The 16,589-nt window shown below is 35.8% G+C and overlaps 1 protein-coding gene across 6 annotated transcripts in view; it reads left to right on the top strand.

The window, feature by feature from the left end:
- CNTN5 (contactin 5) overlaps positions 1-16,589 on the top strand; it is a 613,743-nt gene that overhangs the window by 281,138 nt on the left and 316,016 nt on the right. For all 6 annotated transcript variants that reach the window (XM_027640131.1, XM_027640209.1, XM_027640294.1 and 3 more), the window contains one exon: positions 13,271-13,400. In XM_027640131.1, the coding sequence (XP_027495932.1) occupies positions 13,346-13,400 (55 nt within the window). In that variant the 5' untranslated portion in view covers positions 13,271-13,345. The remainder of the gene's footprint in view (positions 1-13,270; positions 13,401-16,589) is intronic.

The raw sequence follows: 16,589 nt of genomic DNA, 5'->3' as shown, positions 1-16,589 counted from the left end.
ATTGTAAAACACTTATGATTCGAACTAATTATCAAGGAGGGAAGAGAAGCACATACAATTCCTACTTCAATTCCACCTTGGTTCTCTTATAACCACTAATCAGGACTGTACCAAGGGGTTCCTGTCTCTTGGAAGGGAATGGTTGAACTTTTAATAAAAGCAAGCAACATTCCACATATCTTCTAGAAGCACAAACAAAAAATCATGACAAGTAAGTGTAGTGCAGTAAGCCTGATTCTTCACTCCCCATCAAACAAATGATTGAAACTCTGTCCCAATGGAGCCTTCTCTGGATAATTAATAGGATTTGCCAGTACTTGTCCAGCACACACCAGTAACATGTGTGATGCACTAGAAGAATTTCAGCACACTAACAGCAAAAGGTGCATAGTTCCTTCACTATGTTTCATTGCATTTTACTGAATTGGTGTTCTTAGTTTGTGCTTTATAGACAATATGAATTTGCCAAAGTGAAGCATCTTCTACAGCAAGGAAAGTACCACACTGGAAACTTTAAACAGTACTTAATTTGTGTTCTTACTTGTAAATTTTAAATTCTTTGCCTTCATAAATGGCAATAGAGAAAAGAAATAAAAAAGAAATTGTCCTCTGTCAGTGAACACAACCTACAACCAATTGCAACTCACTAACTAAAGAAAAGGGACAAGTTTTTTTGCAAGACAAGTTCTGATAGAATGAAAAAAAAGTCAAGGAGATCAATGGAAATAAGTGCTGTCCACACAGTCAATGACATTACTCTCTGGAAACCAGCAAGAGACTTTTAGTTAAGGAGGATGTTCTCTCCCCGGAAAAACATTTAAGAAATCATTTCAGAAACTGTAAGAAATTATTTCAGAAACTATTTCAGAAATATAACCAAACAAATGAAGAAAAAGTCAGGAGATATTCTTCTGCTTCTCCTGAGAGAGCTGTGGCCACTTTGTGATATAATTAGGGAAATAGTGGCACTCCCTAGGGAGTACTAAAGAAGTTGATCTTCATAACTGTAAATCCCAATTTAGGACGCCAACAATACAAAAATAATACTAAAACACTTCATCCACTTGACAAAGAATGTAGAAATGGTAATAAAAAAAATGGGAAATAACTTGATCGTTGCAGACTTTCATGCAGATCAGATGGCTACCATTTATGCAAAATTAACATCATACTGAATGTGTTGTGTGGGCTGGATAATTACCCAGAAATATGCTCCTATTTGGTCCAGATTATATTTGTGTACAAATATTGAATAGCACAGAGATCTTATGTTCGTTAATGTAGCACTCTTTGGCTGGAGCCTCTGGGCCTGATTCTGAGCCACTATATGTTTCACAGCTTAAGTCATGGCTTTTGTATCATGAAAGCTTACAGGGGCAAGGAACCATGGTAAGTTTTATTTTATTTTATTTTTTGACATGTAATGATAACCTCCAAGGTGATGGTTAGCCCAGAATCCTGGCTAAATTCCATTTGCATGTGCACCAAACCAGCCTCTGCACTTTCTTGTTATGACATTTTTAATTTTTGAGCCTAAAACTGTCTACTATGCTGCTTCTTCAAAACACTACATTTCAATACTCTAAAATACATTAAAGGAAGGGCTGCTAACTTACACAGAAATCTCTGCAAGAAGCTAATCTTACATAAACAAAGAGCTTGCAGCCACTATTAGCATACTTTCTTGTGCAATGTAACATTATCTTCCAAAGAATAAATGAATTAGAAAGAGTCAGCACCACCACCAACTAAAAGTTGTACTAAGAATTGTTCTAATTAGTTCTAAACTCAGAAATGACAAGGTGTCTGGATAGCATGTATGGGAAGATTTTACAGTAGATCATTTATTAGAATCTATAAAACCTGAAATGTTCTAGTTGTGAGCTAGATTCTGTGATTCTAAACCTTTTATGGAATTTTCCTATAAAGATCAGGAAAATAATCCCCACAGAATACAGGCATGAATGAAGGCAATACTAATATGGAAAGGACTGTTTAAAAAAGCCAGACAGGATGTCTGCCCTCATGCTTTATCACTAATACTGCAGAAGGTTTTACATTATGGTATCCTGGGCTTCAAATTAAATGTCAAATTCAATTTGCCACTGAAAACATGAAGTGTGTGACTACCCTTAGAAGGGTAACCTGACAGTACAATTTCATAATTGCTGTCTGCCCTAATGCTGAGTTAAAATACAAGAAGAGATGTTATTTGACTGCAGTCATATCTTACTCTTTAAAAATAAACAATCTACCTCTAGATAGGCTAACATACATTTGGTTGAAATTGGAGCCCTTAGTAAAGTTCACTGGTTTTATTTAAAATCTGTGGGAAAATAATGTTGAATATCATATCATAACAAATAGAAACCTCCCTGATGGGATCATGCCAGCAGTTACCTCTTTATGACTCTGACATTTAGCTCGTAATAAAATGAGATTTGTGAAAGAAAATGAAGAGGTGCTTATTCCACTTAGAGTACTTTATTTTTTTTTCTTTCTATTCAGACAAGTTTGTGTTTTAATAATGAGATTTCTAATCCACTTTAATATCCTATCATTATGTCTTAGTGAACTATCTGCCATATAAGTAATAATAATGAGGTATGTTTAAATATAAAAATGCACCCTTAAGCATCTAGACACTTTTAGTACTGGTTGTAATTAGAGGCTTAAGAAACATGTGCAATTAAATATGCTCATAAAAAAACCAGATACATCTCTGTAGCACCAGTCAATTTGTTGCATCATTAATATTCTTCAGTATGGTAGTTAAAAAATGCACTGCAGTGTTTCAAGTAGAAAATAGCTAAGAACAAAATTATTAACATTTAAACCACCACAACTGTTTCAGAACAACAACTGTTTTAAGTATCTTCTCCAAACTAATATTGTTTTTACAGAAACATTTTCAAATTGCACATCTTTATCTATCGCTCTAAGTTCCAAAGATAATGTCTTTTTACTATATATTAAATAAACTCTTTGTTGTCCTGAGATGTGGTAACTATTAATTGTAATGAGATAGTCTATCGAAACCATTTAAATAAAACAAATAGTATTTTATTTCTTTTTTTTTTAATTCATCTGAATAGTTTGAGATTGAATTTTACTATGGAGTTTTTAAAATATATTCAGTGTTAAGACTTGTTTCCAAAAGTGTCTAAAGTGACTTTTGCCTCTTAAGCCTAGGAAATGCTTAGCCTGTCTTGAATTGAAGATGTAATCCTTTTGACTTGTTACATTTTTGCAGAGTATTCTCTCATTTGAACACATGAGCAATAAAACCTTTGTGGTTGTGCAAATTCTAGTAAAATGTTAATGTACCCTTCTTGAAGAGTCTGGATACAGAGATCACCTCAACTTGGAGGACACATACTTTATCATTTCTCAAAAAACAGTACAAAAATTACAGAAAGACAGCTCATATTTGAAAATCAGAAAGGTGTTTTTTTCTCAGAACAGGATGCTGAAGGAAGCGGTCACCATTCCTGGTGGTATTTAGAAGACATGTACATTTGGTCTTTAGGGATAGGGACCTGGTAGTAGGTTTGTGGTTGGACTCAATGACCTTAAAGGATTTTTCCTGGAATCACAGAATCATAGAAAGTTTTGGGCTGGAAGGGACCTTAAAGATCATTTAGTTCCAACCCCCCTGCCGTGAGCGGAGACACATTTCACTAGATGACATTTCTCAGAGGCTCATCCAACCTGGTCTTGAACACTTCAAGGAATGGGGCATCCACAACTTCTCTGGGAACCAAAATGTTTTCCAACCTTAATGCATCTGTGATTCTAGGATTCTATGATTAGACGGAATTTTTAGCTAAAAATTTTGTATTTCTTTCATTATTTATCATGTTAAAATAAAATATTTGACTAAAATTGGTCTTACTACCTAAACCTGGGGGCTGAACTAATGTGAAATTTCCCACAATGACTAATACAGGACTTGCAAATTAGATGTCAAGACAAGTTTTTTTATAGAACTGTCATTTTTCTAATTTGTGGATTGGCACTGAGGTAGACTTGTACCACATACGCACCAACGGATTGTTCATGTACGATCTTTTAGCACATTAACCTCTCTTTTTGTCTCCCATCCACTCTACACATGAAACAGCCTCTTCCACTCACTGCATGTAGCCTACATCCTTTTTGGATGAACATCCTTCTGACAGGCTGGCAGCATCATATAAGGCCCATAGGCAGGAGGTAAGCAGGGTATTGAAGGATCTTGCTTTTCTTTAACACACTTTTGGGAGCCTGCCCTGCACCTGCCTTGTATAGTGAATAGGATCTCACATCTTAGGCACAGAAAATTTATGGATCCTTTTCAAGTGTAGTATTGAACACCCTGGTGCACAATATACCCTGTTATGCCAGACCTGATTTGTTTGGAAGTGAGCACAGAATTTAAAGGTCCACAGAGAGATTGTGGCCACTACTTTAGAGCAGTACACACCGTCTGCAGGGAGATGAGTGGAGATGCTGGTGTATGTTATTAAAAGGCATAATATTATTAGTCTGGTGGTTACATTAAGTGAAAGATTTAAGCTATGACTATTTATATTGGCTGATATAATACCAGATGCAAGTGGCAGTCAAGGATACGTATTTAACTGCAGTCATCTTCCCTCTTGGCAGTAGTTGGCTGCCGCAAAAGAGAGGCCAAGATGAGCTACTTCTCTTAACCATTAGAGATAGTTCTACCAAGTACAGCTGAGAGACAAAATAACAGTGGTACCTTGCTGTTCTTATCATTGTCCTTAAACCGTCTGCTTGGTAGAGAAAAGCCCATTTCCAGAGGTGATTACACTGGCCCATCTTACGATCTCCCAGAGGAATTTAGAAATAAACAGGCAGGCCTGAAAAGAGTAGCATGAGAATATGCCTTTTTCCCTGCAATTTTTTTGTTGCAAATAAATCAAGTCTAATAAAAACAATGCAGGTTGAGGACAGGTCACAAGCATGACCCACAATTCTACAGTCGTTTCTCCCTGAACTTCTCAAGTTATCTGAGGGCATCTGTAGGAGTTATTATTAAGTACTTGATTATATTTCCTGAATAATTAAAGCAAAATACTGAGAAATGTCCATCACAGATGCAGGTGGATTTTATTGCAATATCACTGAGCTTAGTAGTTAAATGACCAGTTTAATTTTTCACAGCTTGTCGAAACTTTCATGTACACTTGAAAAAACAAGTGAGAACTGCTATCACTCAGCTTAAGCTATCTGAAACTTAATTGAATAATTTAGAATAGCTGTCTAGGCTTCTGTTGCAATCAGATTTCCATCACAGTTAGCAAAAAGAATAAGGTTGTTCATCTCACTCCAAAACAGTTGTCAAAAATGTTTTGAATTAATTTTCCTTCTGGTTTTCTATTCCTCTTCATTTACTAAAAAGAGAGCTTAAATAACTAATTTCTAAAGTGTCCAATTATACATGATTTTCCTCTTTATCCTTTTTTCCTATTACATGTGAATAATATTGACAGAACTAAAAAAAAAAATTGAAGTGTGTGTAATGGCAGCTTATGGGACTTTAAGGAATGACTGTTCATAAAGATCATACAAGAAACCAAACAGCTTAACTATGGTACTTGTGAGAAAGTCTATGTTATCCCCAGTCCAGGCTTTAAGAAATTGGAAAATCACACTGCTAAGGTGAATCTGTGTTTCAGCACATATTCACATACCTAAGTGAGAGAGCAAAGCTTTTTATACTGCTTTATCCCCAGCAACTGCTTGTTCTCTGAAATGTGAGCTGAATTTTAGAAACTGTCATTCTGATTGGGAAATAGATGGGGAAAAAAAACAACAGAATTAATTCCACTGCTTTCCTTCTCAAAAGGCCTCATCCAACAGATATTTGTTCACCAGATAACATGACCACACCTAGTAGTGGGAGCAGCAGTGAAGCTGCCTCAGTGCCTGCAAGTAACACCAGTACCTCAAGGTATATCCCAAATCACTTGATTGCCTAAGCAGTACTCTAGGGTTTTTGCGCTTTATTCAAGTGAATTTTGTCAAATAGCAGCACCACACTATTGAAGGTTTAGTGTCTGATTTACAATAAAAATGCCTAACAGGATCTAGCACCTATAGCAGGTAACATTGAATGATCCCTGAAATAATTTAGCATAAAACAAGCCTTCTTGGTCAAGTGATTTTTTAATCTCCACTATACTTATTCATTCGGTTAAAAGAGGTAATATGAAAAAGCAGTTAATTGTCTGAAAAGTTGAAAAGAGAGACATTCTACAGCTTACATCCAAACCCTCTATTTTGAATATGTATGTGCAAATGTATTCAAACACTATTGAAAATAATCAATATTTAATACAATATAAATATAATATTATCTTATTTTATGGGTACTGTACACAGTCTTCCAAACAGCTTTAATTCATCTGAATAATTCAGAATCTCTTGGACTCATAGGCATTTCGAAATACTAAGTGTTTGCAACCAAATATTTTTCTTTGTTTTTCAGAGCAGTAGTTCATCCACCAGTATAGAAATTGTGATTGACCATTATTTCAGAATTAGTCAATTTGACTGATTTGTAGAGTAGCATTTATGTTTCCTCCTAGAACTAGACTGGTGTCTTTGAAAGCTTTATTAGTGTCACAAATTAAAAAAAAAACAAACCAAAACACAACAACAACAACAACCAAACAAAAAAAAATCCAGACAAACCACAATCAACCTTTTAAATATTAACTTAGATATTGTAAGTCTTGGTTGCTTGCCAGGAGGAGTCTGACAAGCAAAGGTTCCACTGCAGAATATTAAAATTGTTAGTAAATTAGGTGTTCATAAAACAATTCAGAAATTGTTTTATTGAACTGCTAAAACTTCTCCTTTATTAAATTTTCTTTACAATATTTTAGACAATTATTAAAACTTGAAAATAAATTATTTTTTCTTGGGGTGATAATCAATCCTACAAGACGCCTTACTGTTTACATTGACTTAATATAATTTCACTTTCATTTGTCCTATAATAAATTCCACTAACACTTTATTGTAAAAGTGTCTATGGTATGACTTTTGTAAAATATTAACTTAATTTTTTTATTAAATATAAGCCGTTTTGTAAATAGTATTGTCAAAAAGACTGTGGACTGAGCAAATTAATTCCTTATTGAAAGCAAGCAGGGACATGAACACAATCAAGGTTATTTATATTCTCTATAACCAGTGTCTGTAATAATCATGGCCTAATAGTTAATTTTATATGTAAATATATCATCAGGGAGCTCTCAACAGACAAGCTCTTTTTAAAAATTTCCAGCCAAGCTGCTTCCTCTGTTCATGATGAACTTTGAAATATCTGAGCTTCTGGTTTTCTAAAGCCTCTAATTCTCCATGGACTGAGCATTTCCATGTCTGATACTCATAGGAGCAGGCAAGACAGGCTGAATTGCTGTCTGTGGCAATTCCATTCACATCTTCCAAGCCCTGATTGAAGTAAAGGCTGTGCAGGGAGGGACAGAGACTTCAGTGTTGATTAGAAGGCTTTATTTCAGTACTTTAAACTGGAGCTTCAGTTAGATGTCTGTCTTTTTCCAAGAGTATAACAAATCTTTTATAGAAAGCCAAGTCAGTGATACTTAGCTTGTTGCAACTATTGATTTCATGTGTTTACCACCTTAAGTAAGGAATATTATTAGCAGTTTCACTGCACCTTAGGCCAATGTCCTCCACTTACTCAATGTAAAGAAAAGTATTTCCTAGAATACTATCTAAAATTATATAAGTGTATTTGTTCTTCATATGATATGCTATTCTTTTTCTTTCTATTTGGATGTATGGGTGGCAATAGCTCAATTTCTTAACTCTCTTCAGTTCCTGCTTTTCCAGGTCCATGTAAACCTTATCACTGTTTTTATTCCTTCATTACCTGTGAGCATGCTCCTTTCCTGAAGAGAAAGGGAAAATGAAATAATTTGATATTTTCTCTAATATATTGATATAGGAAAAAGAAATATTATAGAGAAAACTATTTTTTTTTGTGACAAGTCACACACTTCCCTCTGAGCAGTGTAGTTGTAGAGACAAAAACTTGTTACATTGCTTTGACAGAGGATGTGGATTTGAGCAAGCAATCTTTTCATGTTGGTACAGATAAATGGATAAATATGCATATGGTGGAAAAGGGAAATGAGGTAGTGGTAATGGAAGAAAGCACTTTGTTATCAATATTGCGGTATCTATGCTAAAGGCTTCACTTCATAAGTTTTTTAATTAAAAAAAACCAAAAAATCTTTTCAGTTGCATTTAAATTTATTATAAGTGCCAGAAAACAAACACTAATGATAGTAGATGCTATTATTATGCTTAGAAAGACCATAGTTTTACTAAATCTAGTTCAAGCCTCTAGCGCATTAATGTTGGCAACATTCATTAGTACTCGTACTCTCAATATTCATAAATTCTACTAGGAATCAGAAGCATGAGAAAGTAGCCACCCTGTCACTACTAGCCAAAGCAATTCATTAAAACATACTGAATGGTGAGTGCTTTAATAAGTTTTCTACAATTAACACACAGAATTAAAACAAATTACAAAATTAATTTGGCAGAAATTCTTGGGAAAACAAAGGACCATGGGTAGTACCATTTGGAAATTGAAAATCTCACCTTCTAATTATCTGTACCGAAAAAGAAGTTAGATAAATTATTTGCTGCACATTATACACATCGAATGTATTTTAGATCACTGTTTTTTACAAATTGTCATGAGAGAAAATTCATCTCTTCAATATTATGAAAAAAGAAGTTTACAGAAACTGCATGTATTATACAGAAACCAGAATTTACAACAGGACAGGAAAAAAATCAATAAATGGTAGATGTTCCACCCTTAATTTAAAAACTAGACTGTAGAACTTTGTCAATCATGCTATTATATAAAAGAATACAGGATATTCTGGATGACTTAATTTTTTTTCTTGCACTGAATTATCAGTAAAGCCAAGAAAGTGTTCCAAAGAAACCAGTTCGATTCTTATGAGATCCAAATTTATATTTGGGGGAAAAATAAAAACTGTTCAGTTGAAATGATTTTTAAGTCCTTTTCAGCAGTATCTTCAGATGTATTCTTTTGCATTAGTAAGTGAGTGTATATTCTGTTTTACGTTCTTAAGATTCCTCATTCTGGGATAGTCAGGGGTGAGGAAAAAAAAACGAAACAGAAAATTAACAAGATTTTCCAACCAAGAATAACTGAATACTACTGGTGTATATGCCCTTAAACTACTTACAAAATAGGCAAGTTTTAGGTGGGAGATCTTTCTTATAAGATTGAAGAGAATATTCATTAACTTTTTTTAAAATAATAACACCCTTTCTTTTTTTAATTTTTTTTAATAAGAAAGAAGATGCTTCTCTCAATGAATTTAATACAGCTTTGATCTTTTTGCTACACTCATAAAGGAATTCTTCAATTGCTGAAGTCTATCTAAAGGCGAGAGCCTAATCATCTAAAAGATCAGATGACAAGCACTGATAGTAAAACTAGGAATACATTCCTTCATTTAATCTAGAGCAGAAATTGGACTATATTATAAGCCTATGCTTACTAAATATAACATTTTCATCCTCTTACCCTTTTATTTTCTTCAAAGCACCTATGTCATTATTCCACATGCTACATGGTAGCCCATAAATGCAGTATCAATATCTTTGTATGAACTGTACTCCTCCATTCTTAGATGTTCAATAACTCTACCATGTTGTTATGCATTCCATTTATCCATGTGGCTAGTAAAGTGTTTTCCAAGTACCCTTGAAGAAACAAGAAATATGGAAAAAATAAGCAAAGGTCCAAAATCCTCTCACTATGATTATAATCAAGATTTCTAGGTAGATTTTTTAAAAGCTATGAAGTGACATATTTCCCCTTCCTTGTTTTGCTAATAATTCTTCTACTGAGATAAGCCACCATATTTACACAATGAATATCCAAACAGGAAGATCAGTGTCCCACATTCATAACATAAATCAGAGCATTTCCCTATCATTGCACTCTGCTTTACATTTTAATATACTTGTGTAACAGGTTTGAAATTTGCATTACATTGATAGGATCAAGTTAGGTAGATCAGAGTTAAGGATTGTCGTGTAAAAGCTGTTATAGATATTTAGCTATTGACTCCTTATCTAGCACCACCTGCCATAACTCTGTTGTCTTTAATGAAATGTTCAATAAAAAAATATTCTTTTTCATAGAAAGCCTAAAATCATCATGTTTCAAGAATGCAAAGAGAAATATATATACGGGCATCTTTTATTTTGATGTTCCTACTGTTTGACTCCAGTTAGGTTTCATCGTGTTCCTGGTTTACCAATCATAACCTTTAATATTATTTTTTTAATAGTCTAATCCAATAGGCACAATAATACCTAATAATAACAACAACAATAATAATGTCACACTTTAATGCTGGAAACTTGGTATATTTCCCCCTGTTCATGCAACAGATAAATCACTAAGTTAAAATAATTTCTGTGTTACAGCATTATAAAAGTAGCTGAAGAGAAGTGAGGAAAATAGGAAGAAGAAAGAGTAATAAAGTTGCAGGGAAGGGAAAAGGGGGGAAGGAATCTGTGTTTTACTCTCTTTAACAGATAGGGCCATAAGGGAAAAATTTAAATATTAATGAAAATTCTTATTTCCCAAAGGCCTGGCCAGCAAAGAATGCTGAATGAGATAATTCACCAACCAAAGGAACACAGAAACTGAAAAGCATATTATCACTGAAGTGAAAAACAAAGGCAGCAGACATAAATAATTAACTGAGGATGTTTCCTGTGGAGGTTTAGATGAGCTACAGTCACTATGTGGAAAGTCAGTTGACTACCACATTGTTATGTTCTCTTTCAATGTTTCTTATATTAATGTTTCTGTGGTCTGAGTTACCTGAAAGGAAGCACAACCCTACATGTCTTTTTTTTTATCTATGTTGAAAACCATAGCTGCTGTGCTCTTTAAATGAAAGCTGACAAGCTAAACCTTTAGATTGTTGCGGGAGTAATTACCAGCTACCTAAACAGATGTTGTCATCTTGTTCTCACACTGTGTGTGTCTCTCTATATATGAAGAAAAGACTATCAAAACTGCTTACAACTAGAGATTATCAGAAAGTAGTTGAAATGGAATAATCTGGTAGGAACCTACTATTACATTATGACTTTTTTTTTCAGCTGTGTTGAGTTTTGTCTCTGTACTCATGCTGTGACGGTTCTAACATAAAGAATAGGATCCCTGAAACAGCAATTGTGGCATGTAACTAAACTAATCTGAAAGAATCTTATTATCCCCAAAATGGATCTGATAAGGGATCAAAGCAAATTCTCCTTTGTCTCATTGTTCTGTCCCATGGGATTGCTGTGGATCACAGCCTCTACATACAGAAGATTTCTTGGGCTCCAATGAGAGGATATCAAAAACTTACTGAACAGATATGACTAATTAAGTGTAGGAAACTATGTTTGCAACTTGATGTTTTTCTAGTCAAAGACCAGAAGTACACTCAAGTTCATACATAAACCAGCTAAAACTTGCCATATGTTGGACTGATTTTTCAGTTATTTGAATGTAAAAACTCTCAAGTTCCATCATGTTAAAGCTACTGACATTGTTGAAGTGATACCTAAGAAGATGTAATGTACCAACATGTATGTACCAGTCATGGGACAGATAGGAAACAAAAATCTGAGGAGTGGTAGAAGGAGATAAGTATGAAAAATCTCTTCTATGTAAGTGGTGATTGTTTCAAATGTATTGATACATTCTTTGCACAATGAGTAAAATTGAAGAAACTGGAATTTATTTCAACCCAATTTGCAAGCAGTAAAAATGCCTGAATTTTCCTAAAAAAATTATTATTTTGGGGGGGGGGCTTTTTAAAATGCTGTATACCAAATATCAACATATTGCTTTCATGAGAAGAATCACAGAATAGCAGAATGGTTGAGGTTGGAAGGGAAGTCGAAATATCTAGTTCAAAGTTTCTTCCAAAGCAGGTTCACCTGGAACAGGTTGCACAGGACTGTGTCTAGGAGGATTTTGGATATCTCCAGAGAAGGAGATTCCACAACCTTTCTGGGCAGCCTGTTCCAGTGCTCTGTCACCTCTCTCAGCCTTTCCTCATAAGAGAGATGCTCCAGTCCCCTAATTATGTTTTCAGCCTTCTACTGAACCCTCTCCAGTACTTCCTTGTCTGTCTTGGACTGGGGAGTCCAGCATGGGACACAGTACTCCAAATGCAACCTCATTAGGGCTAAACTTAGGGGCAGGATCACCTCCCTGGACCTGCTGGCAATGTTTTTCCTAATGCAACCCAGGATACCATATGCCTTCCTGGCCATAAGGGCACAATACTGACTCATGGACAACTTGTTGTCCACCAGGACCCCCAGGTCCTTCTCTGCAGGAGAAGGACCTTCCCTTCTCCTGCAGGTCAGCCTCCCGCCTCTGTGGGGTTATTCTTGCTCAAGTGCAGGACCCTGCATTTACCTTTGTTGAACTTCAGATGGTTCTTCTCTGCCTATCTCTGCAATCTATTGAGGTCCTTCTGAAGGGTTGTAAAGATGTCTGGGCTATTGGCCACTCCTCCCAGTTCTGTATCATCAGCAAGCTTGCTGGGGGCACACTCTGTCCCTGCATCCAGGTAACTGATTAGTAAGTTGAACAATACTGGACCCAACACTGACCCCTAGGGAACACCACAAGCTACAGACCTCTAGCTGGATTCTGCACTGCTGATTAGAACACTGCCCTTCAGTGAATTCTCAATTCACCTCACCGTCCACTCATCTCAACCACACTTCCACTTGGGGTTTTTGAAACACTTTATACCAAGCATCAACATATTGCTTTCAGGAAAATAGGAATCCACGCCAAATTATGTGCTTTGTATACTTTTGCTGTAAAAAATATGTGTATTATCTTGTAAGCTTGCCTTTTTGGGAATTCAAGGCTTCAATATGGATGTAGCTTTAGGATGATATCCATATAAACATATATATATATATCTCCAAAGCACTGCCACAGACATTTGAGCTATTAACACAGGTAACTACTGGAAAAAGATCCCTCTGAGTATCTGTCAGGATAACTGTCCCTGTCCACAGAGAGATCTTTGGAACTAGAACTTTTAATTGCATTAGGACCAGGTTTGTCTCTTGAATTTTCTGTCGTATTATTGAGAGATATTTTTAATTTTCCTAACAAGGACTTGTCTTTTCCCACTAGGCTAAGCTTTAATGAAGAAACATCAGCATTGCTAACAACTGCTCAAAGAGGGACAGAAGACCTTTGTGACCAAGGATGTGGTTGTCATGGAAACTGTTGCTGTTTCTGTCACTCACTGGCTGTCTTTCAGGTAAATCAAAACAAAACCAAGAAAACTCTGTTTATCATTTCAAGGCTCTTAACCACAAACAGAAATAGGAAGATGTAAACCCACGCCAGAGAAGATCAACATCATTATGAAATCCATTTACCTGAGTGTAACAACCCAATCTTAAGGGGAAGGAAGCACTTAAGATTTGAAAATGTTCATTGGTCAAAAGGAACAACAAAAGTTAGAGGGTCTGTAAACAATCAGAGAGTTTTATTAGTAAATTACACAAAATTCCACACTTGGTATTGAAATTGGTATGTTAGTCCCTGACCTACTATATAGGCACACGGCAGTGGGTTTTGGATAAACTGCTAGGGTGAAGGGAAAAGAGAAATGAAAGGGGTTGATTAAAAAGGGAGAGATGAATTAAAGAAAGGAAAAAAGAGAGGGGAAAAAGAGGTCACCAGCCACCACTCCAGCATCAATCCAGCTGATGGGATGCCAATCCTGGTTTCAGCAGAAATCCAGCTGATAAGTGGCAACACACATGTGTTAGTTCAGCTGATGAGGTGTCCAGGGGGACTACCTGAGCCTAAAGGGGTACCTTTTTATGAACAGGTTTCTCTGCCCCGGTAACAGGTTTCTCTGCCCCAGGGACAAGTTTCTTGCTTTCTATGCTAATTAGTTATCATCCACAGTCTGTTCATCTAGGCCTTTCTGTAAATGAATTGGAGAACTTTGGGGATCTTTGGTGGTCCCAATCCTACCTAATAGTCTATACCCACTTCCTTCCAAACATTTCTGTGCTTGCACTGTACTTTATTGTGGCTCTTTCCCATGGAAAAGTGCTGCCCTATCCCCACCTGACCCCCCTTCTCCAACCAAATCTTGATCTTTTGCATGTTGTTTTAATACCAGTAGTCCTTAGTTATTACCAACAATTCTTGTCAGTTTTTACTAAGTCTTTGTTTGGCTTCACAGCCATCTAGTTATTGGTGTTTGAGACACACATTAGCCCCTTGTCTTCTGGGAACTGAAAGCTCAAAACGATCTTACTTTGGACCGTTGTTTGTAGGGTTGTTAGAGACTTTAGTACACACCAACCCCTCCTAATTGAGAGCTCGAGGGGTGTCACTTAATATCACTGTTTATAGGGTTGCAAGAGTGTGTGTTTTAGTCATAGTAATTTTCCATCCTGGCCATAATTCAACTCGGTAACTGTCTTTGAAGTTTCAGCAACAGAAATATTATTCCACTTGGGTTGTTATTCATGCAAGAAAAGTTTCCAAAGCTGCTCATTAAAAAACAGGTGCTCATTAGACAACACTAGTTCCTGGGAATAGACAGTGTTTCTAATAAGAGAAGCTTAGCCCAGGTGCAGTTTGTCAAGGCCAATCAGCATTTCTCAGACCATACTGTGGCTTAAGAGTAGATGGGGATGTGATTAAAGTCAGCTTTTCTGGTCTCTACACTGAGTGGTGAAACTGTAAAAATTTAGATTCAGATATTTACAAGTGATGTCCATATACCATTCATTTGTACCTAAATCTGAATAATGATTTAAAGAGAGGACAGCTGCATATCTCATTTGAAAAGACAATGACAACTATTACATGTGCAGTAAAAGCATCTCTTATGCAAGTTTTTCACGTAACATTCCTTAGTTGCCTTAACTTTTGCAAGTAATAAAATGAGTTAACTGATAATCATTAAAGCTTCTCATATGAGAATTTTTGTGATTTGATAGCATATTGTCTCCAATCAATCTATTTTGACTGCCCTGTTTTCTTAATGTTGTTCCTTATAATGCCTCTCAACAGTTGCTAAGCTATCCTTTCTCTTACAAAACTTATTGGTTTTGTGTCATCTCAAGATAAAATTTAATAAACACTAATGAAATAAGACTTTTGTAATAATACTGTGATATTGGACACAGGAATTTAGTAATGGAAAGTGCCTGTGCATATAGACATTCATGCTTTGAATGCATACATGAAACAGTCTGATCTAATCTGGTATTACTCATATATCTTCATTATCTTATATCATCTAAATCCATTATTTTCGGACTTTATTTTTTTTTATTTGTGTTGGATTGTCAGCCACATTGTCAGTTTTGGTAATATTTGTATTTTGGTGATTCTAGTAGGGGTGCCTTACAACCAGCAACTATTAATGTAATTTTTTTTAATTGAAATTTAATTTTTTATTACTACGAATTCAAAATACTCTGATGTAAAATTCAAAAACATTTCAGAAGTTTAAATCTAGAATTTCTTCTTAAGAATTATATCTTCTATCTTGAAATCTTTAAGAAATAAAAGTCAATGTCTGGCAGAAGGCATTTGTCCTAGTAACAGAGACTGGGACCAGTTTATCACTATGTGAGTATAACCAAAACTATGTATTCTACACTCCCTATGTAATTTCTGATGGACTGTTAATAATGGATCATTTGCAGCAGCTGCCCAGGGCACACCTGACACCTCGGGCTACAAGCTGGGTGTTAAAGAGACCCTGAGAGGGGTGTTTCTTTGTCTTCACACTAATAACTGTGATAACAGCTGGGATAACTCCCCTCTGGGGAGGCATTAGCACCTTCACACCTAGTCTGAGGGGTCATCTCTGCTAATGGGGTATACTGGACTGGCATAATAGGCAGCTGCAACACCTAGACCATCAAAGGTTCCAAAAATATTCCATGACTCACAGAGTTAAATCACCCATTGTGAGACTCCCTGTCCTGGGGGAGGTACTGGACATTCCAACCTGAGCACATATAATCTTGGGGGTTTGGGACCACTCATCCGATCCACAGCAGGACCAGAAACTCCAACAAGACTGTGACTACCATTCTCGACATGACTGTAATTGTTATTTCAACAGGGCTGCAACCATCATCTGGACCAAGGGGTTTCCTTTCCTTTTACTTTGCACTGAGGGGGGCCACATGGTCAGCACAGGGGTTGACAAACATCGTTTTGTTCTTGTCCCAGGGTGTGGGATTGTACATTTGTCTTTGTGGGTTAAAACCAGTTTTTCTCTGTACCATTATATTTATTGTAATCTTTTTAGTAAATTGTAACTGACTTGTAATGTCTCTTGAGCTAGATTCATTTCTCCCACTGGTTTACTTTTAAACCAGCACAGTATTATACTGTGAAATTAATGTACCTGAGAGTGCAGTTGGTTTCACATAGTTAATATCTCTTTAACCTCAACTGCTGT

The sequence above is a fragment of the Corapipo altera genome, unplaced genomic scaffold (genome assembly GCF_003945725.1).
Source record: "Corapipo altera isolate COAL_440 unplaced genomic scaffold, ASM394572v1 0, whole genome shotgun sequence".
Classification (NCBI taxonomy): domain Eukaryota; kingdom Metazoa; phylum Chordata; class Aves; order Passeriformes; family Pipridae; genus Corapipo; species Corapipo altera.
This window is presented reverse-complemented; position numbering and strand designations above follow the sequence as displayed.